General features: G+C 35.2%; 1 protein-coding gene across 2 annotated transcripts in view; it reads left to right on the plus strand.

Moving 5' to 3' along the window:
• The window catches only part of STKLD1 (serine/threonine kinase like domain containing 1), a 636,164-nt gene that overhangs the window by 580,077 nt on the left and 29,817 nt on the right, over positions 1 to 26,270 (plus strand). For both annotated transcript variants that reach the window (XM_044057819.1, XM_044057820.1), the window contains 3 exons: positions 15,942 to 16,070; positions 18,408 to 18,548; positions 18,698 to 18,777. In XM_044057819.1, the coding sequence (XP_043913754.1) occupies positions 15,942 to 16,070; positions 18,408 to 18,548; positions 18,698 to 18,777 (350 nt within the window). The remainder of the gene's footprint in view (positions 1 to 15,941; positions 16,071 to 18,407; positions 18,549 to 18,697; positions 18,778 to 26,270) is intronic.

The following is a 26,270-nucleotide window of genomic DNA, read 5'->3' on the forward strand; positions in this document are numbered from 1 at the left end:
ATAATCATATTCATATCGTTAATATCATTAATATTCTCAAAATGTTTCTTCACACAACTTTTTCCAGAGTTCCACCACTATTTCACATTTCAAAAAAAACATGGTCTGCTGTTTATTTCTCCCCATAAAGTAAACTCACTCTTTCAACTTTCTTTTTATATGGCATATTCACCTTTACTGGTAACTTATTTATTACTAGTCTCCATAGGAAATCCTGACACTATATTATATTGGAACCAAAACTCACACTGGCCAAAAACCAAAGGCAAGTGAGAAGAAAACACTGGTTTAGAATTCCAAACTTTAATCAACGCTTTCATTTGAGACAGACTACATTCTTTCTCAGATGAAAGCATTGATTAAAGTTTGTTACACTAAATCAGTGTTTTTTTTTTTTCTCTTGATGTTGTTTTTTGGCCAGTGTGATTTTTGGTTCTGTTCACCTGTCGGTGGTGTGTTTTTTTGGTTTTACCATATTATACTGGTATACCACTTTTTCCTTATTTTAATGGCTTTAATCTCCTGTTCTGATAATTTTCCCCTGGATTTACAGAATAATATTGTGTTATCACATTATTATACCACATCCTTCTATCTTTCTCTAGAGCATCAGTTTTATTTTCCATGTTAGTATTTTTTAATAATTTTTAATTTCTTCATTTACATATTCTTTTTTCTCTTTTTTCTTATTCTAATTATCTCCCAGAACTTTTTGTACTTATATTTAAACATTCTCACTATTAATTTCCCCTTCTCTTCCTTTACCAACTTTAATATTCTTTACAAGTTAAAAGAATCAGAATAAACAACTGGAATTAGTAACCCCAATCCTGCTTCATCTTCACTCTTTTCATTGGGTTTAATCTTATATGAAAGAAAACGTAAATTGCACAATTTCATTTTTCATATTTTTCTGGAATCATATAAATATTTTACAGATATGCTATTTTCCTAGTAATACAGAATTCACCAGATCAGCTTCTCCCTGAATGGCTAATGTATATGTTCTCCACAGAAGACTTTTTATCCATCCTTCCCATTGCATCATAACGACTTAATTTTTCTCAAATATTATCATTAGCAAAGATACTTCATTCACTGAAAAATATACTCCCCCCCCCTCCAATGTTCACATCACCCAAACCTTTACTTTTATCTTTATTCAAGGTCATTCCCATTTCCCTTAAAATCCATTCGAGCAAATCAATACTTCTTTCATCCATATTTTGTTCTTAGCAATTCCAACTGTATTATCTGCATTTGTCAAAACTACTGGGATCACCATCTCCTTTGCATCATTTATCTAGCATCTTTCATTTTATAAGCTACTTCACTCACTATCTCATTCATTACCAATGCAAACAATATTCCACTCATAGGACATCCTTGTCTTATACCCCAGTTCATGCATATTTCTTTATTCAGCTACCCATTCACTAACACCCTCACTCTATTACATTGATATGCTAACATACACAGTCTCCTTATTCTATTACCTATTCCATACTTCTCCATAGCATCCCACAAGTCATGTCCTGTCTATCAAATGCTTCATTATTAGCACCTACCATAAGTTTCACATCCTCCCTTTTACTTATAATATCATCCACAATTTCTCTCACAACCAATAACAGTTCTTGACATCCCTTCCCTTTTATACCATATATGTATTTGGGTCTACTGTTTTTGGTCGAAGTTTCAGTACTTCAAATTTCAATTGTACAAACCCACTTGTTCGAAGTACTGAAACTTCGAAAACTGACTACGGAGATCACAATACAGCGCGGAATGGGAATATTCCCTTTTTCTAACTGTAGTGCGATCTCAGAGTTGGTATATTTAACTAGGGGGTGCAGGGGGGGGCTTGCCCCCCTGCAAAAGCATGTCTTTGTTATATTTTTATTTGTGAGGTGATCGGGCACCTAGACTTCAGCGAAAGTGCACTTTTATTGAAGTGCACTTTTGCTGAAGGTTCTACTTTTCGTTTTTGGTTAAGTGACAATTCTTTGTAATGTAGCAGACCCATGTGTTCTTCCATATCCTTCAGCCTTCCTTCCATTCTCCTCAATATTATTATGTTAAAAGTTTTATAATCCGTGTTATTTAGTTTGATGGCTCTTATTTTTTATTATCTCATTCTTCTCATCATTCTTCCATACAAATTTTAATATCCCATTACATAACTTCTCATAAACAAATCCTTCCTTCAACCATTCATTCAGTGCATTTACAACATAATCTCTTTGCCTGTCCATTAGCTTCTCATACATCCCATATCCTGTAACTTCTGGGCCTTCTTTAACTCATTCTGGACTTTTTTTTACTTTCCATTCTTGTTTTTTTCCATATTTTTACTCTTATACATATTTTCCATGTGGTGTACTAAAATACTCATAATTTGCTTGTGTTCTTTTTACCTGTCCTTTGACAATGTTTCATTTCCCTCATTATGCTAATAGCCTAATTTACTATTTCACTATGCAAATACCTCCTCCCTTCTCCCTTGTACATATCTAAGACGTAATATTTTTTATGCCTTAATATTTTCTCAATTTCATTCATATACTTTTTTTTCTATATCATAATACTTTCTTGTATTATTGTTTAAATTCTCTAACACATTTTTATACATTTCCCCTACTTCACTTTCTCTTCCTTTCTTGCATCATTCTGACATTTAAAAAACACTTCTGTTTAAATTCAATCTACCATTCAGACCACTTTTTATACAATTTCTTTATGGTTATATGATCCTTCCATAACTGCAATATTTTCGCTCTCCAGTTTCATCCCATAATTTTGCAGGTATACCTTTTAATCCCTTTCCTTTTTTAATATAATCTTTTTCTTCCATCACCTCCATCCATATTGCTGAGTGGATTATCATTTACTACCCCAAAGCCTTTCAATAATACAAAATATTCAGTTTCAGATCCAAGTGCTCCCTCTTCTGTAAATAAGTCCACTGAATTTTGTTCCACTCAGCTAATTTACCACATTCTCACTTTCGTTTTTTTTTACATATTATTTTTACATTTTCCCCTTAAATCGCAATTAAAGTCCAGTGTAATTATAATTTTCATGTTAACCATCACATAGTCTAATACTTTATGACACAAATTTTCTCTTTCCGTGCTAGTTATATATGCATATAATACTATAGTTCCATAAACATGTTCTTCCTCCTCACATCCACAGCAGTTAACCTTCCTATTCTTACCAACATTTAGTATTTTCACTGTTTTTTTTTTTTTTTTTTTGCACAACATAGCCACTCCAGAACAATGCTCACTTTTTAAATTCTATATTATATTTCCACCCCACAATTTTTCTGTTTGCAGTCTTTCTTCAGTTGTCAGGAATCTTAACATCCTCTAACAGAATAACATCCATATCACAATTTGCACACCATTCCATAATCCATATGCTTCTTACAATGTTAATAATACTGGTCACACTTACTGAAAATACTCAAAAATTGCTGAGTATCCTTCTTTTTAAGTTTTGTGGAAATATTTTAAAATTTTTGTTTTCTTACTTTTTCCCCAATTTAATATTTTTTTCCTGGGTTTGTGTACAATAATCCTTGATCCTCAAAATCTAAATTTTCACTGGCTAGAGCTTCAAACTAACTTATTAGTATCAATCCCTTATCCTAATCTCTTTTCCTCCATGCACTCTCTCTCTCCCCTCATTTTTCCTCTCCATGTTGTTTTCTTCTTCTGCAATTTCATTTTCACATAGTTTACTTTCTCTCCCGGCCTCTTGCAGTCCTTCGTTGAGTATATTCTTGTCCCATTCCCCTTCTTTTTCCTAATTTACTGTTCGCTCTTGATAATCCATCCAAAAGTGTACCTTTTTGTTTACACAACCTGCATTCAGGCACACACCTTCTAGCTGTATGTCCGTTCTCTCCCCACTGGTTACATTATACCATGTCAGTAATTAAATGAGAAACAGCCCCACAAAAGAAACATTATTTAGACTGGCCAGCATATCTTAATGTTCCTCTATGATCAGTCACAAAAATAACACTTGGCAAGAGTGTCACCATATTTTTTTCACATTTCAAAACAGCTTCTAACCTCCACGCCCCATTATGTAAGTCTGTTTCGTCTCTAACTTTCACATCATTATCAACAGATTCAAACTGACCCTGTGTACATTTTTAACACTGTCTTCTTCTAATTCATCAGTTCTAAACTGCACAGTAACTTTTGTTAACATTTATGTTAGTACCAAAAAAACAAATAATTGTTCCAAGGATAAATGTCCTATTTTTGTTACACAGTTCTGGAAATGTCGTCATCAGTCCATCGGTTTCAAATGTTAAGTCAGAAAAAGTCTCTGTACCAATATGTGTGAAATACTGAATTTCTTGACCTTTAAAATACAAAACAGCTACCAAATTGTCCCATACATCATATCTGTCTATTACAGTGTCATTATTTGTTCTTTATCTCACAACTGATCTTCTGTCTAAAAATAGTTTTACTTACAGTTGTTTATCCTTTCCTTTTTGCCTGCTGTCACTACTGCATATGTTTTAGTTACTTTATAATTTTCTGTCACAAAACCATACACCTCAGTTTTTTTGCTGCTTTTATCTTTATTAAAAGTGTTGCTGAGCTAATACAGCTTTTATCTACTTACTAATAAGCACATGGATTATGCAGTCATCTAATTAAGAACTTACAGAAATAATATATTACAAACTTTATAGGTTCATAGGTCGGTACTAGGCTATTGGCCCTAGGGCCTATACAAGCCTAGCCAAAAAGGTACCCTGGCTTTCACCACCCAAGAAAATTATTTTCCTGTGCCCCTGTCAAGCAGAACCACAGAAGTGATCCCTAGGGTGAATTTCCTATTACCCATCCAATAATCAAGATTTTTCTTGAAGAGTGCTAATGAGGATCTCTGTTTGACATAGATAAGTAGTCTGTTCCAGAGTAAGGGAAGTCTCTGGGACAGGAATCTATCCCTCCAGCATGTTCTGCTTAATGTGGTGACAAGGTTTCGGTCCCTAGAGCATGTAGCTCGGAGGGATTGGATTTCTTTAAGTGGAGCATGTCCAACAGCTCTGGGTTTTACATAGCTTTGTATGTTAGGCAGAGATCACCTCTGAGTAGGCGATATGCGACAGTGTAAAGCTGGAGTTTTTTGAGGCGGTCTGCGTAAGGCATCTGTTTGAGGCCAGTAATCCTCTTTGTGAGGTATTTTTGCGGCCTTTCCAGTTGTTGTAGATGTCTTGTGAGGTACATATCAAAAGGGGCGTTGTACTCTACAATGGGTCTAATGAGTGATGAGTAGAGGGGAACAATGACCTCTTTTTTTTCTGGATGAGAAACCTTTTGTGATGAGGGATGCCACGTAGAAGGATTTCCTGACCACTGTGGTGATGTGATTATCAAAGGAGGGACTACTGTCCACCTGTGTCCCAAGGTCCCTTATCACACTTTCGGTGTTAAGTAGACTACCGCCTATGTGGTAGTTCATGGTTACAGAGTTTTTACCAAAGGGGATGACAATCCACTTTTTGGCATTGAGCTTAAGACTATGTCTTTGACACCAGGCATCTGTCTCAGTGAGGCCCTTTTGTAGGATGTCCACATCATTAGGAATTTCAATTATGGCTCCTAGTTTGCAGTCATCTGTGAACTTATTCAGCCAAAGACCTTCTGTGTTAGCCTGTACTTCAGAGAAGTAGATACCAAACAGGAGAGGACCCAGGACTGAACCCTGTGGTACTCCACTTGTCACTGGTCTGAAGTCTGATTTGGAGTCTGCTACTTTCACAGTGTGGGTTCTGTCAGTAAGCCAGCTGGCAACCCATCTTGTGACATAGGGATTTATACCTAGTTTAGTGAGTTTATCTATAATTCCAGAGTGGGGGATGGTGTTGAACGCCTTGGTGAGATCTAGATAGGCTGTGTGAACCACCTTACCCTCATCTATGGCTTTGGTGACTACTTCAAAGAAGTATATCAGGTTTAGGAGACATGATCTGCCTTTTACAAACCCAAACTGTGTGGGGTCCAGAGTTTGGAGATCTCCAATGTCTTTGTTTATGGCTTCCATGATGATACGTTCCATGGCCTTGAGACCAGGCTCGTCAGGCTAATGGGGCGGTAGTTCCCGGGGTCTGTTGTGCCCCCCCCCCCTTTGTGGAGTGGGATAACTGTTGCAGTGTGCCATTCAATGGCCACAAAGCCTGAGGTGAGGCTATGATTGATCATGGTACTTAGGTGTGGTGCCAGTTCATTCTGTAGTTCATGTAGAAGGCAGCCTGGGATGTTGTCAGGTCCCATGGATGCTGTGTTCTTCGCTTTGGAGAGTGAGGTTTTTACCTGTGCAGCCATGATTACAGGAAATTTGCATTCTTCCGGTATAAAGATGGGCCCTTTAGGGGGTGAGGTTAAAGTTAGCACTGAACCTATCTGCCGGGATGTTGGCAATATCAGTTGGTTTTGTATATTTAGTGGCATTGTGCTGTAACTCAGAGCAGATCTGAGTATTGCCATTGAGATTCTTGACATAGCTATAGAATGCTTTGTGGTTGTCTTTAGAATCAGTGGCAATTTTGTTTTCATAACTAGCTTTGGGGGATTTTATGAGGGATCTCAGCTTCTTACTGAGGCTGACCAGGGAGTTCCTCCAATCATGGAATTTTACTCTTTTTTGCAACAGTTTCTTTCTTCTGTTGTAGAGTTTGTTTATGGCAGAAGACCACCAGATTGGCTTCTTTTTTTTTGGAAGATAGCATCTTGGTTCTGTTAGGGATAGCATGATCCATGCACTTGTGTAAGTGCTTATAAAGTGCATTTGTGTAGGTTTCAGCAGTCGTACCTCTATTGTCCATCTGCATGGGTGTCGTGAAGTTTGCCACTTCTGTCTTAAGAAGCGTGAAGTTGGCTTTGGAAAAATGTTGTACGGTTGTTTTCCTAATGGGGGATGGGAGCGGGATGTGGATATCTAGGGTGATTAGCTTGTGGTCAGATCTGACCAACAAGTAGCTGACCTCTGGTGTGGAACACCGGTCACCCATGTTGGTGATGACCAGGTCTAGGATATTGCTGCCCCTGATGGGGGTGTGGATAAGTTGATCCAAGGTGTTGGAATTGATGATTTCCAGAAAACGTTGAGCAAAAGAGTTGGTACATGAGTAGTTTTCCCAGTTACTGGTAGGGTAATTGAAATCACCCATTATTAGAGTGTTGGGTTGTACCTTAATATTTTCCAGTGTATCAAGAAAAGAGGAGTGGGAATCCTGGGGCATGTTGGGGGGGGGTCTGTAGCAAGCTACAATCTGGATTGCAGTTTTTCCCAGAGTTAGTTGAACTTGGATAATCTTGGATGCATTATGCTGAGCAACTAGCTTTAAGGTGTGGATATCCTTAATGAATATGGACACACCTCCACCTTTAGTGTTTCGATCCGGGTTTGGTGGCCGAAAGGTGTGGTATGAATTATAGCCTGGTAATGCAGGGGTGCTCTCTGGAGCTTTGAACCAGGTCTCGTCACTGCACAGATGTCAATGTTCTCCATTTTATGTCACATCACACCTGTATTTCCATTGTCTGATGGCGTGCTCCCTTCATATTTGCCTAAATGCATGACTTTTTTTGAAATGTACTTTTGAAAAATAGGAAGGTTTACTCCAAAACGTGCCTACATACTTGCAATAATGTGTATCTCCCTACCTATTTATGGATTTGTGATTTATGTCTTATAATCAGCAAAGCATCAGAACAACTTCTGAGGTTTATACCATCATATTATGTTGCCAAATTTTTTTTTACTGACTTGTTTTGTTAGCTGGATCAGAGGACTGGTACAAACAACCATCTCAGGCATACCTCAGGCTAGTTTGGCATACATAGTCAACAGTTACATAAGCTTAAAGGACAACTCCACCCTCTCATACAGTTTAACTCATTCGTTAGGTTTCTTTTCTCCCTATAATATGGGTCCAGCATTGTGTATGTACCATAAACCTGCTTGCAGTTTTTAAAACTTTATTTCCTTGCATTGGAGTCTAAGGAAGGGAAAGCCTACCTACTTTTTTTTAAACTCAACTTCCCACATACTTTGCAAAGATATTCATCTCCACCTGCATGACATATCACAGATACAGTAAAATCTGTAGTTTACCCTGTCAGGTACTGCTGTCAATCTTAAATGGGTAATTAATCATGCTAATGTCAGGAACACAGCAGCTGATATAAAAAAAGACAGAAAGCTGTGGAACTGTTTTCCACTGTTTTTATTGCAGAGGGGAGGAGAACTTAACACTCCCCTTTTATAGCAAAACAAAGCAATTAGATCAGTCAGGGGTTTAAAGGCAGTTGTCACCTCTTCTGACAAATTTACATAAGCAGCAATACAGTGATGAAATGCTAAGCTTTAAATATTATTTATAATAGTTTGTGTTACGATAACTTAAGAGTAGTAGCAAAGATTTCTGTGACATTTAGAGAAAAGAGAGAAATCCAACTGCACGAATTGGTCGCCCACACATCAATCAAACACCTAATATGGAATTGGATCATTTTCTTACGGCCCCATGTTTAAACAAGAGACAACCTATTAATTCCAGAGATATGGGCACGCTTTTACACAATTTGAATTTGAAAAGAAAAAGACTTTTTCAACTTTCAAATCACAGAGATGGACAATGTGTTCTCTGGAGTCTCTCTGGAAAAGTAAACAAGTACCAAAGTTGTTCAATTACCACATGGGTTTCACACGTTTCCATAAGGATACATTTATTTTATTAACAATTTTGACAGAACTGGATTTGAACTAATAAGACTGATTAAAATTAAATATTTTAGATAGTAATATTAAAGCTGATTTGTTATATGAACACAATAAATTTAGGTTATAAAATGTTTTAAGGATATTGATAGGTATATTAATAATACAAACCAACATGGACCATGTTAGGACAAATCAGGTCGATTTTTAATTTTAATCATATATTACAACAATCAACCACACAGAACCCATTCATGGCAGAAGAGCCATAAATTATTACAAACCATACAGAAGTTGTTTCTAGAATAACTGAGGATTCAAACAGAATCGAATCAATTTAACACAAATCATTAGAGGTAATAAATCTAAAATTGTTTACAAGACTTTTAAATTTGAAAATATTTTTCCACAACACAGGAGATCCATTTCAAAGTAATAGATTTTGACTTTCATATTCAGATCTTTGAAAAGTTATGTGAATCACATATCAGAAGAATTTTACAATTCAATAATACTGGTATTAGCAATATGACACCCTCAGAGAAATTTTGTCTTAAAGAACTTACTGACACAAATAATGAATTATGAAACCTGACATACTGATTACAACAACAGAATTTCAAAGATGTTGGAAGACAATGATACATACCAAAAAGTTAGTAGAAATGAGATTAATCAAGCTTATACTAGAATCGATTGGTTGTTTTATGAACTTCTAATGGATGGGAGAATAGATCAACAAACTTATAATTTCATCTGTGTTGAATTTCCAATTACCCCATCTATATTTGGGATTCCCAAGATTCATAAAAACATGAACCACCCTCCTTTCAGAACCTTTGGCTGCCTATATTGACTTTAAGTGTAAGCCTATTATGAATTCTATTCCACATATCTTAAAAGATTCTTGGCATTGTCTTGATACCATTAGGCAGTTTATGACCACCTTTGATTTTAAAACAAGATTTTTAACGGTGACTGTAGATATTGTTAATTTATTCACGGTAATACCTCATGAACAAGGATTGGAGATGTTTGAAGCATGTTTAAATAAATACAATCAAGACAATTAGTATTAGAAAACAACTTTCTTTCCTTTAACAAAGAACTTTTTAGACAAATTAAGGGTTTGCCATGGGGGCTGCCCCTTCATTTAATTTGGTCCTTGCTTTTGGGAGTTAGAACAACACGATACATTTTTTTTTTTTTTTGTTTTCTGCTATATCTACTTTTTAGATGACATTCTAAAAACAACTGATTTTTTAAGATTTACTAGTCATATCTTTGTGAATAATGTGAATTTTTAGACATTTGTTTGGATGAGGATAAGTTTCAGACTAGTGAGTGATGAATTAAAATTTGAAAATGAATTAGATATACTTATAAACATGACATTATACAAACCCATCATGTCCCTGGCAACTAATATACTACAAACAAGAACCAATCTATTTCAAGACATGACACTTTTGTTTTACCCTTTAACAACTGTTCTCAACAAATAGTTACTGCTATGCAAGAAACCTGGACTAGCATTTTAGATCTAAGTCAAGACTTAAGAGAAATATTAGGTAATTCAGTTAGAATAACTTTTAGTAGAGGTAAAAATTTAAAGAATTTATTTGAACAACACAAGAACTATGAAATGTTTAAAAATTCCAAAATGAACAAATGTGGAATGTGTCATGTTTGTAGATTCATCAATGATGGCCCTTACTTGTATATTCATAATTATGTCAAGACAATTACATGTCCAGGATTGTGCAATTGCAACACAAAAATGGTTGTTTATGTTGCAACATGCACTGCATGTCATGCATTCTAATATGGTAAAACTATTAGAAAACTTAAACAAAGAATTAGTGAACACCTAGATATAAAGAACAAAACTATAAGTGCTCTATACAATCACAGTATTAATTGTTCTAATTTTAAAAATTTACATTTTTATTATTGATATTTTTATCAAGAAAGTAGTGGTGGTGATGAAAAGATGATTTTAGATTAATGAACAGATTTCAATTTCTAGTATATTGAAACTTAGATCTCAATTCATTTAAATGTTGTTATATGTACTAAAAACTATTTTAAACAAATATATATATGTATACAAACATGTTTTTAAAAGACATTTTAGAACATTATTGATAATTTGTGAAAGTAGACTGATGTTTCAACTAGATTAGTGTCCAATAACAGACATTATTACTTTATTATATGCATTACATACATATATATTCTTTTACTATATATGTATATATTTTTTACCCTGTATATGTGTTACATACAAATGAAATTACCTATTACATTTTCCTTTAAAAGGATTGTAATTTATAAGTCTTTATAAGTCTTGATTTTTAAGATATGTTATGCTGCTTTATATATATATATATATTAAATCAAACAATTTTTTCTAACATTTTTTTAACACTTTTTACATTTTTCAACAATTTATAAAATTTTTCAACATTATTAATATTAATATTATTACTATTACGTTTTTGACATATAATGAATCAGTTTTCTATAAAACATTTTTTTACAAAACTTTTTTATATACAATTTTAAATTAAATCATTTGTATACATAAATACACACATTTTTTTATATTTATATTTAATTATTTATTTATTATATATATACAAACATAAACAGTTTTATCGATGAGATGAATTTGGTTATATACCTAAATATCTAAAGTCAGTTTCAATGGTAATTTGACTTCTTTTTGGTTTTCATTCCTTTCACTTTAACACTGGTTGACTTTAAATTAATCAATTAAAGATGTATTATTTATTGATAAATTGTTTTAACGAGGTGCAATTAAGTTACCTATTTTAGTATAAAAAGAAGATAATTAGTACTCTGATGATGCCCTGTGTTTCAGGGTGATAGCGCTTAGTCCTAGTGTTTGTTTCAACTATTGTATCTTTAATAAAGGATTATTCTTAACCAGGATCCAAGGGATGAGGATTATCGTGAAGTCAGTAAATATATTTTTTGTAAAGTATAAATGCATTTACCATTTTCAAGCACCGCCCCCCCCCCCCCCACACACACACACACCAGAACTGCAGAAAGAGAGTCAGGTGGCAACCCTATCAACTAGGTGCATTGATACTGTTCATAAAAATGGTCTTTTATGCTTTGTGTGACATCCTTCCAGAGAGGGATGCACATCTGGTACATGCAGATCCATTGTAAGAGATTCCCACTGACTTTGAGTCAGTCCTTGCATTGTCTGAGAGCAACCATAATATACATCTGAAGTTACTTTAACATACATTTACTATGTGCCCTAAGAAAAGGAAATCAGAAGTACTTAACTATGTTTAAATGCGTGCGCGCACACGCGCGCGCGCGCACACACACGCACACACACACACACGCGCACACACACACACACGCGCACACACACACACACACACACACACACACACACATGCTTTTGTGCACATGTACGTTATATGCATACACATTGTGATGACCATGCCCTGGCCCAGCAAATTGCAATCAAGGAGCCTCAATCCTCATCACTAACACCAGGGAGGTTGTCTCCTACAAGAGGAAAGGATAACAAATACACACAATAAAGTACAATTTCCTTTAAGTGCACACAGAGATCACAGTCAGTCTGGGGCTGGTTGCTCCCTTGCTCACCAGGTCCCCAATAAGACTCCCCATTGGCACAGCTATAGGGTCCAGGTCTCAGCCTAGCTGGGCAAGCTAAAACCTCCAGTACCCTCTCTGTCCAACCACTGCTTCGTGTCCCTGCCCAAGTAGCTGACAAAACACACACACACACACACACACACACTTTGAGAAGAGGTTATACAATCACACAGACCCTCATGGGAAAAGGCTGGCACAGGTTCTCCAGCTGTGCCCCTATTAACCAGACCATATGGTAGTAATTCCTGCCACCATCCAGCTAATAATTATTAGCTACTAAAAGGCCCTTAAAAAGGTGTCCAATTATTACTGTGCAATATTATAATCCAATGGTAGTATGACTAGACAGTCAAGGCTTAATTTGGAATGACTTAGACAGTAAAATCTGTAAATATGTAATGTACTTTAGAGGTTAAATTATCTCTAGATAAACCAGCCACAGGTAAAGGTTTTAAAATATTTAATAATAAATAAAACACAAGACAAAACTATTACAGTACAATGCTACTCAAGTTCAGAGATCACACAGAAACTTAAAACAATATTGTTGGAAAGATCTGATTTCAAAGAAAAATAGTCTAACTTTCTTCTAAGTTTAACTGTTCCTAAGAGAAATCACAGTGCTATAATCCTACTTACATACATAAAGCATAAGCAGTGCTGGGGCAGATGTCCAAGATCAAAATGCTTTTTAGTCACTCACTCAACAATAGTTTTTAAACACTCACCAACAGCTCTCTAAGGCCCTCCCAAATTACATCATGTTGACACTTGGTCTGGAGTTCCCAGGCCACAAACTGCATTATTTAGCAAGCTAAAACCTGCTCAGGAGACTACAACAATAAAAGGCATTTCACATATACACTCTAGTAGAAACCAGAGCCATAAAGCACCTTCCACATGTAAATTCTGGCCCTTAACTTTAACCTTACAACAATGGGCATGAAACCTTCATCCAGACTCACTGGAGCCGACTTGTAAAACATCAGAGAGATTCATAAGATCTTTTCAACTTCAAAAAACACATTTGAAATGCTTGGCTTGATTTTCCTTACAGCAGATGTCAATGTTGTAACAATCTTGAAGTTCACATTTTACAGTGTTTTCTTTCATTTAAAAACACAAACATGTATTTTACATTTATTTGTACAGTAGATAGAATTAAGTATCAAATTCTATTTGACTAGGCTGGTAGCCTTTGCCCATCTTCCTCCAATCTTCACACACATATACAGAAACACACACACACACAATTGTGTGTGTGTGTGTGTGTGTGTGTGTGTGTGTGTGTGTGTGTGTGTGTGTGCGTGAGTGAGTCTGCAATATGTGTGCATACAATTAATTATTTATAATAAACAACACGGTATAGTTAAGCATTATTAATGTATACTTTCTAGTAAATGTTGCTCAGTGATTTACTTGGTCACTGTCACGCATTGGCTATGTGTTCCACATGCAATCTTGGTCAATGTCTTTCTGTCAGTATTTTTTTATTTGTATTGATAAGTGCATTTAATAATTATTATTTTTGCCAGTGTAGCTTGCGTTGTGGCTGAAAAGGGTCCTGCAACCACTTCACTTTCCTGGTTAGCAAAGTATAAATAAATATGAAATCGAAAAAAGGAGGGGGAACATGACAGAAATAATTGAGGAACTAGTAACGCACATCTGCATAATTCATGAGAGATAAAAATCCTCCCACTGAAAGCATTGGGAAGTAGCAGACAGAATGCGTTTAGAGTCCTACCACTTTTCACTTGTAAATGTACAGCAAGGATTATTTACTGCAGTGAGAGTTTTCACACCTCAGCATGAGAGTATAGGGGAGGGTTTATCAAGTTTGTTAGGACTACAAAAGACTCCTCTTGCAAAAAACTGTTTTTATCTGATTTATTTTGCTACAGTTAGCTAACAGCTATTTATAGCATAGATCGAGCTCTGGCAGACCGATAAATGAGGCTCAGTTAGGTAAAAACAGTGAAACAGCTCTTTTACAGATGGTGTGTTTAGATGACAGTGCTTCACAGTCCTGCCATTATATTTTAATGGCATGAGAAAACAGCACCACTTCCTTATGTCTGGCATGAGTCATATAAAGAGGAGTTGAAATGTATTCAGGGAAGGAGGAAGGAAAGCAAGAAAATAAGATCACATTACCAAGGCAGGCCCCATCGTCCGCCATTTTGAAACACATTAGAATTGTAAAAAAAGTACTTGGAGTGATTTTGAGGCATTAAAATAGCTCAAAAACAAAGATACAATGAAAAAAATATGTTTTTTGAGTTCCAAGGTGGAGTTTTCCTTTAATGTCAAACAAATAAGAAAATGTTAGTGATTTAAAGTTATAACCGGTGTACAAAGAACAGCTATTTATAAGCTAAGTTGTCAATATAACTGAAATATGAAATATTATTTATACTAGAACAACTTACCTTGTTTGCAACATTTTTTTCTTGTGTTACATGCCATCAGGCTGAAGAAAGTAACTACTTACAGTATAAATTCAGTTTAAAAAAGTAACTAGAGTAAATGTATAGTTCATATGCATAGTCTTGTGAATAGACGAGGACTGTTGTGACTATCTATAAGTCACTACTGTTTAGTGGAATTATATTTTAGGGGGAAATATAAATTGTGCAATTGTAATTTTAGTAAGATCACCCCTCATCATGGTAACAGCCACACTTATATGCTACTTCCTGGTGGATGTACTGTTTGTCTGTAAAAAGATAGTAACCAAAGCAGCTCCTGACATCAGAATGCAAACTGTTCCATGTGTTGGGACTGTTTTTGAGAATGCCCTTATAAGTACAACTCAGCTGAATGTCATTCTAACAAGCAGAGTATTTGCTCTAGTAATCTGAGATTGAGTCAAAGTTATGTATAGTTGGGTAGATAATGGCAGGTGATAATTTAAGAAAGTAATTTGTATGTTACTGAATCCAAAATGAATGTGGCTATAGCTCTTGCTAGAAGCCAAATGGGGATCCTTTCTGCTGGCTATATTGACAAACCTAAGTAGTTTCTTAAATGTTAGATGTTAATGTCCAAATATGTGTATTTGTGAGATTCAGTAAAACCAAATATAACCCTCTCAGTCTCTTTCTGTCTCTATTTCTGTCATGCTTTAAAATCCAAGATCTATAGGTGATTTCACAGTAGGAGCTGCATTCTGCCTTTCTGATTGACTGTAGGTAGCCCAGCATTACCCAGAGGTTCTAGTGATTGTTGCTTGTGAAGACTCTCAGCCAGAAATATTCCCGCCACCCCCAGAGGAGAGGTAAAAATGACAGGGCTGTCTCTACTATTATGGTGAGTACTTGCAACTGGAATTTTCGGAAAGGTGGTAGATCAATTCTGCAGATGCTCATATCCATTCCACCTGAGTTAGGTGACAAAGATTGAGACTCAGCCTTTGTGGTAATCCTTGGGGAATCTGATTGTGCAGTTATTTGAGAAAACTGTGTCAGGGGTCTGTGACACTAATGCCAGTCCTATTTTGTCTGCAGGCTGTCTAACTGAAGACCAGTATGAAATAACAGTTCTGCTTTTACTGGATGCTCTCAGAACTCATTTGGAAAAGCATGGTGTCATTAAGAATGCATACTTAGCCCTGGCAAGTCTTGTCAGGGTATCAGGTAAAGCAAATCTAACACCATTTCTGAATACTCTGCAAATAATCTGTAAAAGTAGTATTATGGCCACGATGAAGACACACAGAATGTGAAGTATTCACATATTTATAGCGTGACATCATTTACTTTAGTATGAATTATATCTTAATCATATTAGCTAAAATATTTGTTTTTTTAAGAATGTTTTTTTTTACATATGAATTTACTATATATACATATTTGTAGGTATATGTATATTACACACAGACACACACACATACATTGTGTGTGTGTGTGTGTGTGTGTGTGTGTGTGTGTGTGTGTGTGTGTGTGTTTATGTGGGGAGCTTTCAACTATCCCTGATTTTTGCATTAGATTCTGATCTGTTTCTCAGAATGTTTATATCTTCTTCTAGCAAATCAATAAGGATTACAGTCGACAAATAATGATGACAGACATTTGAATTTTAAATTTAATTATCTTCCAAAAAGCATGCTAATCCAAAGCCTGCTTGTTAGTATATATAGCCAATAGCTGTCCGTGAACTTGGTCCTTTATCCACTATTACTTTTTAGCTTTCTCCTTGATTCTTGAACTAAGAGGATGAGACATATTGGGAGAAGTGCACTGTACTTTGACAACAATGAGTTGAGAAGATAAATACCTGTATGGCAGTTATTTGTGCATTTATTCATTAATTTGACTGTAATCAAATATCTAAAAGACATAATCACAGTCACAGAAGTTTAACTGACAGTCATGTATGTGTATGTGTTTAGGTGTAGGGGTTACTACTGTAGCCAATTTTTATTTTTTTCCTTTATTACATTCTGATACATGAGGAGTACACAGTCAGTAACACTGGATTTAATTGCTGGGTACAGGGCTGTATTTTCTCTCTTTCCATCTCATTCAGACATCAGTACTGTACTTAAATGGCTGTCGGTGGTTGTCTGGACAGAATGTGTATGACAGCAGCTGATCACTGGCAAGGTGTTGCATTGTGTAGTGCTGTCATCTAACAGTGTTTGGTTATCTGGTCGAGTTTTGGATTTGAGGCCTTCTTTGTGGTCTGTTTGTACTCACTGTTTCCTTGTGGGTTCTATCCATATTCTTTGGTTTCTTCACCAAGATCCTTAGCTGTATAATTTTTGCCTCTGACCATTTGTACTTTTACTTTCAATCCAATATAACACCAGAGGACTATCTTTTTTTGAGGGATAGGAAGGCACTAGTCCTAGATAAATTTGTGCAGCTTTGCAAGAATTACTGGGAACAACTATGCTTTTAGCTTTCAGCATGAGCTTCAGACACAGCTTATTTTCTTTAAAAGAAAAAAGGGAGACTGAATTTTTTTTTCTTTATTTGTGATTCTTTTGTTCAGGTTCAGGTAATCAATAGAACAAAAAGGTAAACAAAAAACACTTAAAGACTGTAAGATGCACCTGAGCCATCTAGAAACCTATGACTTTTCGGTGCATAGTAGCCCCTAGCCCCCGGCTTAATTCAGTCACTTTCACTTTCTCCAGACTTATTACACTGTTAACCTGTTAGGCTGTGTTTAAAAGCATAAGGAGGAAATAAAAAGTAAGACAAAGTGTGAAAAAAATGTTTATATGATTAGTGTGGGGTCAGAATGGGGGGGGGGCAGCACTGGGGAGATGCAGAGAGACAAGTGTGCAACAGAAGCCTCAGTGGAGTCCATTTTCTATGGCTATGTCACTTAAGGCTGGCTTTGCTGGTTGCAGTTAAATATCTGAGGTGTATATATTCAGTAATGTGGTTATAATGAGAGGGCACATAATGAGGCAGTCTGTAGATGAAAGTGAATGACTGCTTTTGTTGCTTGATCATGGGTAATAGTCACTGACCTGCTGTAATACAGCCCTGCCCATTCATTTGCTTCCTGCAGTCCCCCCTTTTGCTTTGAAGTAACTAGCTACCATTAGATATTTGTCCAACCCGCAGAAGTACTTCATAAATAGATGCATACACTTTCAAAACTGTACAGTAAGTTCTGCGCTTAGATTCTCTCAGTAGCCACCTAAACTCCTCTGCTTCTTTTATCCTGTCCATTTTGTTCATTTTAGCCAACTGGCATTAAAGAAAAAAATCTCCAAATCAGTTTTATTTAGTGAAGAAATTACATGTAATGTATCCATATACTTTGTGAGCTATCAAGATTTTATCAGCCAGGGAAACTACTGACCCTTTCAAAAGAAGAAAGGTTAGAAAGGAAAAGACACTATAATGCAGAAAAAATAAGTTATAAATGGAAATAATAGAAAGTAATATAATGCAGTTATCATTAAAAGAAAAAAAATAATTTTTCTTTGCATCTATCCTTAATTTCTCTTCCAGAGTTAGCTGCATTTCGTATCATCTTACCGTACACAGAATCTGATGGAGTAACACTGATTGCTGATTCATACCGTCAACATTGTGATGATCCAGATGTAGTGGAGACAATCTGTATGCTAATTTTTGAAATGGTTCAGTATGGTAAACAGTATTTTCTATTTACTAATGCATGCAACACCTTGATCTTTCCTTGAATTGTAGAATCAAGCTGTTTATAATCAAATTACTACCAAGAACAACTCTACATTCAATCTCCTTAAGACTTTCATCTTTGTCTGTTTGAATTGTAGATAACACTGTAGAAGAGCTGGTGTCTCAGAATACAAAGGAGATGCTCACTGAAATAAAAATGAAGTTTGCATCAAATGAAGTAAGAAAATCTACTGTATCTGCTAACAAATTAGCCGTGACATTAGTCATAACTTACATTTGTTTATCACAGGATTCAGCACTGTCTAAGAGGGCAGTAGTGAAAGTTATCAGGATCTTGGAGAGCTAGCTAGTATAGTGGGCTCGAGACAGTTTCATACTCCTACTGTGCAGAACGCCTGTGAGATCGCATCTGTAAAACTGTATCCAACTGTGGAGTCCACACAGACAGAAAGAGACAGAGCTAGCATGAACAGTACAGTTAAGAGTTATCAGCTCTACAAAGGATTTGAAAGTTGCAGATTATGAGCATTCAACATGTAAACACTAGCATAAATATGGCTATAGTATAGATGCACTGCCCTGTCCAGGGGCAGGTAAGTTGGAGTATGTTTATAGACTGTGGAACCAGGATAACTAAGGTAAGGGGAAAAATGTAAGGGGGATGATCTAAGAATCTCTAAAGAAAATATGCTATCACTGAGAAGGCAGTGCCCTACATCACAATAGCAGTTTAATGCAATAAAAGTGAACAAATTGATTCAAGGGTTGCTTGGACAAGGGTGAGATAGTAAAAACAACCACAAAGTAATCCACAAAATAAAATGCAGACACACTTTATTCCTCTGACGTCTCGGCCTTAGCCTTCAAGGAGTAAAGAACTTACAAAATACACAGTACATATATATTAATCACAAACTAATTAAACAATTAATAAAAACAATTAGATTAACACCCTCCAGTTGAATTCTTCATTTAAACCATGAGGGTACAAAGTATCAAATTTTACAATATAAATAGCTTCCTTAGATAGCAAATAGTATTTTATATTACAAGTGTCAAAACAAGACAAGCTTATTTTTTCCAAAACAGTACCTTGAAGCCCCTCATTTTTGCTATCATGAATTTTTTTAAAATGCATAGCCACAGAGCTTTCCTGTTTCTTATTAATAATATCCCTAGCATGTTCCATTAACCTCAACTTAAATGCCCTTTTGGTTTCCCCAATGTAAAATTTATTACATGGGCATCTAAGTGCATAAATCATACCTTCAGAATTACAAGTAAAATGGTTACATGTATTAAAAATAACATTATTTATATAGGGGAAACTATTAACTACAAAGTTACATGCTCTACATTTGCCACACTTAAAAGTACCACTAGGGAGTATACTCCATTCAAAACTTACAGAGGGCAAGGAAAATTTACTATTCACCAAAAAATTTTGGATATTCCTACCTCTCTTGTAAGAAACTCTCAATCTACCGTCTAACCATAAAGCCACATTATTAAGTGAAACAAAATAATCCCAATAATATTTAACCAACCTGACCAGTTCAGCACTAAAGTTACCATAATGTGGTAACAAAATACAAAATCTCATACTGTTTATTAATTTCCAAACTAGGCGTTGAAGTATATTTTTTATGTATATTATTACTTATTCTCCTAACACCTATATTAAACAACCTTTCATAACTTCTCTGAACCAATTCATCACTATACCCTCTCCGTTTAAACATCCCAATAGTTGTAACTAATTCCCACTTGAGAATAGATTCAACATTACATAATCTAGACATCCGCAACATTTCACCATATGGTAAAGCTTCTAGTGTATGAGGGGGATGACAACTCCACCCATGCACATATTGAGTACCTTCATCAAATTTTCTATTAACTGATGTTTCCAATCTATTACCATCCTTAATATTCAACACAACATCCAGAAAAGAAATATTCACACCCATTTTAAAACCATCAAATTCTAACAAAAATCTATTATTATGTAATTCTGAAATAAAATTATCAACAAAAGCCTCACCACCCTGAACAAGAAAAATTAAATCATCTATAAACCTATAATATCTAATAACATATTTACAAAAAAAAGAATTTCTATATAAATACTCAGACTCAAAAAGGCCCATACCTAAATTTGCATACATGGGGGCAAAAGCTGCCCCCATGTCCGTACCTTGCTTTTGTCTATAGAGGCTATTGTTAAACTCAAAATAATTATGTGTTAAACAAAAATAAATAAGTTCTCTGATATATTCTGTAACTGGGTAATCACCCAAGAAAAACCTTAAGACCTCCATGCCAAATTCATGGCTTATGTTTGTATATAAGCTCTTAACATCAAGGGTTAGCCAGTACATACTATCATTCCACTCAACATCCTTAATTTTATTCAAAAAATCAAAGACATCACAAATATAAGAAGGTAAAGTTCTAACTGTTGGTAATAAAAAAACTGTGTAGAAAAAGTCCTATATTATGTAAAAAAATAATTACACCCAGAAACAATGGGTCTCCCAGGGGGCGATACTAAACTTTTGAGTATTTTTGGTAAACAATAAAACAGGGCCATTCTGCAACCTTCTATATTAAACTTTTTTTTAACATCTACATCTGAAAAATAACCCAATCTCTCACCCTTCTTCATTAATTCAATATACTCAGAAACCGAGTCACTATACATAGTAAATTCCACCTTCTCATAAACATTATTATTCAAATGCTCCTCACACATTTTAAGATATTGTGAAAAGTGCATAACAACCAATTTATTGCCTTTATCAGAAGGTTTAAATACAATTGCCTTCATTTTACTTAACATTAATAGAGCCTTCCATTCCTTCTGGGTTAAATTATAATGATTATCAGACTTACATTTTAAAAACTCATTATGTGCATGTTCAATAGAAAAATTCAATAAGTTGGTAAAATATGTAACATCATTATTCAAAACTGAAGGCATAAAGTTACTTTTTGATTTAATACATTCAGTATCCAACTTATAATAAGCATTATATATATTGTCGTTATCACAGGTATGAAAACTATCCATAGATGAATCAAGGCTGTCAATAGATGAAACTTTATTCATATCCACATTTAGATTACGAAAAAAACGTTTCAAGTGCAGTTTCCTACAAAACCTAAAAACATCACTTTTAATATTATACAGTTATGAAACAACTGTAGGAATAAACTTAAGTCCACAATTAAGAACTGAAAGTTCAAGCTCAGAAAACGAGTAACCAGAAAGATTAATGACATAATTTGGCATGGAAGATAAAGAAAGGCAACTACCATTTACCTCTCTTGTAACCCCCATGCGGATACTGTTCCTTCTGTGCTGGTGCCTGTGCTTCTCGTTGACGTTTTCTCCCCTGTTGACCTCCCTTGGAGTTGACATTTTCGCCACGAAAAGTCTGTTGAAACCGATGAGGGTATTGTGCAGCTGGCAATACAGGGAATTCAGAATTCAAGTCCCCCTCCTCTTCATAAGATGTATTAAAGCCTTATGAGGCTGAGTAGGACGAGTTGTAATTCCGCACATCCCTATCTTGATTTTGAAAATGAACGTGATTACGTGGCTTCTTTCTATTGGCTCTTGAAAGAAAAGCCTGGCCGTTTTCATAATCACGTAAATCTCTAAGTAATTTCCCTTTCTTTCTTTCTAATAACAAAGTTTCATATTCTTTCAATTTGATATTAATGTTACACAAAAAATCATCTACTATACGGGTAGAAGTACATGTCAAGAGATTCTCACACAGTTTTTTAATTTCAGCACCCAGTTCCTTCTGTTTTACTCTGTCCCGTTCAATAAGTATTTGGACCCATTCAGAAGCACATTTATGTGCAGCTACTACCCAACGTTTATGAAAGGCAATATCAGTATCTTTTTCTAAATCAAATGGAGTGGATGGATCCTTATACGCCCTCAATCCACGAGGTGTAATGTCCAAATCAGCATATTTCTGTAAGCCAGAAAGATTAAAAAATGTAGCAGTTTCTTTCCACATACATCTTTCCAATTCTTCAAAAGCAGACTTGTTTTCAGAATTAAGAGACACAGGTAATGTCCGACCTACATTATTAAAGGGATTTGGATGGCGTTTACTCCTGTCTTCTTCCCATTTCTCCCAAGTTGTAAGCACATTCCCCACCATATTTCTCTGAATGGAACCACGCTCCAGGTGGTCCGCAGAGTTGGTAAGGAAATTATCAAGAGACCACTGAGTACCATCCACATTGTCTCGAAAAATACGCGGTAGATGCAATTGTGGATCACTAGTCATGGAACCAAATGTAGCAACAAAGTAGCAACAAGCAGCAAGGAAAAACAACCACAAAGTAATCCACAAAATAAAATGCAGACACACTTTATTCCTCTGACGTCTCAGCCTTAGCCTTCAAGGAGTAAAGAACTTACAAAATACACAGTACATATATATTAATCACAAACTAATTAAACAATTAATAAAAACAATTAGATTAACATCCTCCAGTTGAATTCTTCATTTAACCCATGAGGGTACAAAGTATCAAATTTTAAAACATAAATAGCTTCCTTGGATAGCAAATAGTATTTTATATTACAAGTGTCAAAACAAGACAAGCTTATTTTTTTCCAAAACAGTACCTTGAAGCCCCTCATTTTTGCTATCATGATTTTTTTTTTAAATGCATAGCCACAGAGCTTTCCTCTTTCTTATTAATAATATCCCTAGCATGTTCCATTAACCTCAACTTAAATGCCCTTTTGGTCTCCCCAATGTAAAATTTATTACATGGGCATCTAAGTGCATAAATCACACCTTCAGAATTACAAGTAAAATGGTTACATGTATTAAAAATAGCATTATTTATATAGGGGAAACTATTAACTACAAAGTTACATGCTCTACATTTGCCACACTTAAAAGTACCACTAGGGAGTATATGAGCGTGAGATAGTACTTATAAGAGAAGGGAGCAGTAGCTGTCAAGACATGTGAATGATAAATGTGAACAAAGATACAAGGTATGTGACAATTAGGCTGTGTTGCTGCTCCATGTGATTTCTTCTTTCAGGCTTTTCGTCATTTTGTATGCATCATGACATGGTGGGCAGTTTCTAGAAGTATTAGCTTGGTTCCCATGCATAGCTCTCTAGAGAGCTGTACATGAACTTAACTTTACATCTTTGATGGCTAACTGAAGATATTGTCTATATTTTAAGTTGTAACATGTTTTCCAGCTGTTGTAAAACACTGCTCCTATGCTCATAATCCTCTAAGCATTACTTACCTCTAGATTTATGAACTGTACCATTGTTAACTTATTGTCATAACTTTTTATAGAATCAAAACAGAAAGAGATAAATCTTTTATTTCGGTTCTCCTATTGCTGCAACATTTTTATGGGCCTTATACCACTATTTCTCAGACTGAACCAGCATAAGCATCTTCTTTTTTCATATTTTACTTGGCATTAAACAATGACAATTTTCTGTTATTTTTGAATATGCACTTGTTGAAATAGCTCAGATATAATAGCCTTTACCAGAAAATCTATACTTCTGTGGTTATTGAGAAGTATATTTCATGGGTTCAGCTGTCTGCATTCAATGAAGTGTACTCTGTAAGATGAAGAAAATATTCCTTCATGCCATTTTTTTCTTAGCAGTGGTATAGACATGTAAGGTCTGCAGTTGTAGGTTTTGGGTTATCACACTACGAGAAACCACACATATTGTAACTGACTTGACATATTTTAATTAACCTTATCAGACAACTCAGTTTTAGTATGCTTTTCCCCCTCCTTTCATTTATATTGCTGGCCCATCCTACCAGCTAACTCCTTGCCCCCCCTAGCCTTATTCCAGTATTTAATATTCATTATTCCAGTATTTCTGGGCCGGTCAGGGTCCTTAGGCATCTGGGAGCTCAGTAAGTTGATGCATCTGTCGGGGGGGGGGGGGGTCTACATGACCTGACAGTTTTCCCCCTCTTTTTGTGGCAGTGTGGTTTGGTCTAGGCTGGACATTCAATGTGAGCAAGTTGTGTACCACCCCATCAGCTTAGCCATGTCCACTACCATCCTACTGACCATACCACCTCTAACAATATCCTTTGCCTCCACCAAAGATCATTGCAAAGAGATGCCCACATACTACCCTCCCTGCTGCTTCAACAGTCACCCAAGCTACTTACTGTACCCGGGTTACCTAAGTCGTAGTCAGGGCTTTATCCCTCTATGCCACCAGAGTGGCTAATTTTAATATGTTTTATTAACAGTAAGGTATTACATTTGAACTTCTGTGCTGCTGTGATATAAACAGGCAATGACACACAACAGAGTGGATGTTATCAGGGGAAATAGACCACTCAGGGGTATTATGGTGGATGACCTTACCAACCCTGGAGGGTTCATTATTCCTTCATAACACACACTCTGGAGGGCATTATTGTACTTACATAATGGGCTATCTGTTAAATTGCTTGTATTTCTTTTTAGTTAATAGATTTTTTTTATGTTTTTATTTTTGATGTAAAATAATTCTTCGACCTGATGATTCAAACATGCATGTATAGCACATATAGTTATTACATGATAAAGTATTTTACATCCAAAATATAAGTTGTGTATGTATTTAATGTGCACATACAGACATGCACACATGGACAACAGTACTGAATAATCAAGACTAGAAGTGGAATAAAGTAACTGAAACAACGAACGAATTCAGCTTCAAACCAACAGCCAATTATGAGACTCCACAAGTTGTTTTAGCGCTTTCATTCACCTTTAATATTCTGTGAACTTCCTCAGAAACAACTTCACCATCCATTCAACTGTTTAAATATTACATCAATCACATATAATTTACATAATTGATTAATTTAAATACTTAATCAAGACTTAAAGACATACATTTTAACAAATGTAAAACTATGAAACAGTGATGAAATAACTCTTTTGAACATCATAAAACATGAATATATATATGTAAATACTTTAAAATGTGTATTAATGATATAGTTTATGAATTCATTTCCAAAAAGCATCTCATGTTTATAGTTTCGTTGAGACCTGGAAATCTGTCAGCTCCTAAAAATATTTGCCAAAAAGACTCTTTACATTCCAATAAAAGCTTAAAATTTCCACCAAAAATTTCACTGTTAACACTATCTAAAACAGCAAATGTAAACTTTTTAAATTCATTACAGCTGATAGAATGCCTTGCTAAGGCATTATTTAAATCTTTTTTTTTCTAATAGCCAAAAGGTGTTCACTAATTCTAATTTTTAAAGTTCTTGTAGTCATACCAACATAATAACTTGGGCATGTTTGGCACTGAGCTAAATATACAACCATGGTGCTGTGACATGTAAAGTAATGTTTTAGCCAATAGGTGGTGCGTAAATGTTGAAAATACACAAAAGATGAATTAATAATGTATCTACACTGTTTACAACAGTGACAGGAAAAAGTACCTCTGGTGTTGATGGCACCCGCTTTACTAGTGGTACTTATGTTCTCCTTTTTCTCAAGTAAACTTTTAAGGTTGACTACCCTTTTGAAAGTGAATTTTGGTTTAGTACCTATAGTATTTACTAGATCTTGATTGCCCAAAATTATCTTCCAATTACTGACTATAATATCTTTGATCAGCCACATCTCATTACTAATAGGTAACAGAAAAGAACTATT

This window comes from Protopterus annectens, chromosome 16.part0 (assembly GCF_019279795.1).
Source record: "Protopterus annectens isolate FY-2018-M chromosome 16.part0, PAN1.0, whole genome shotgun sequence".
In the NCBI taxonomy this organism is placed as follows: Eukaryota; Metazoa; Chordata; order Ceratodontiformes; family Protopteridae; genus Protopterus; species Protopterus annectens.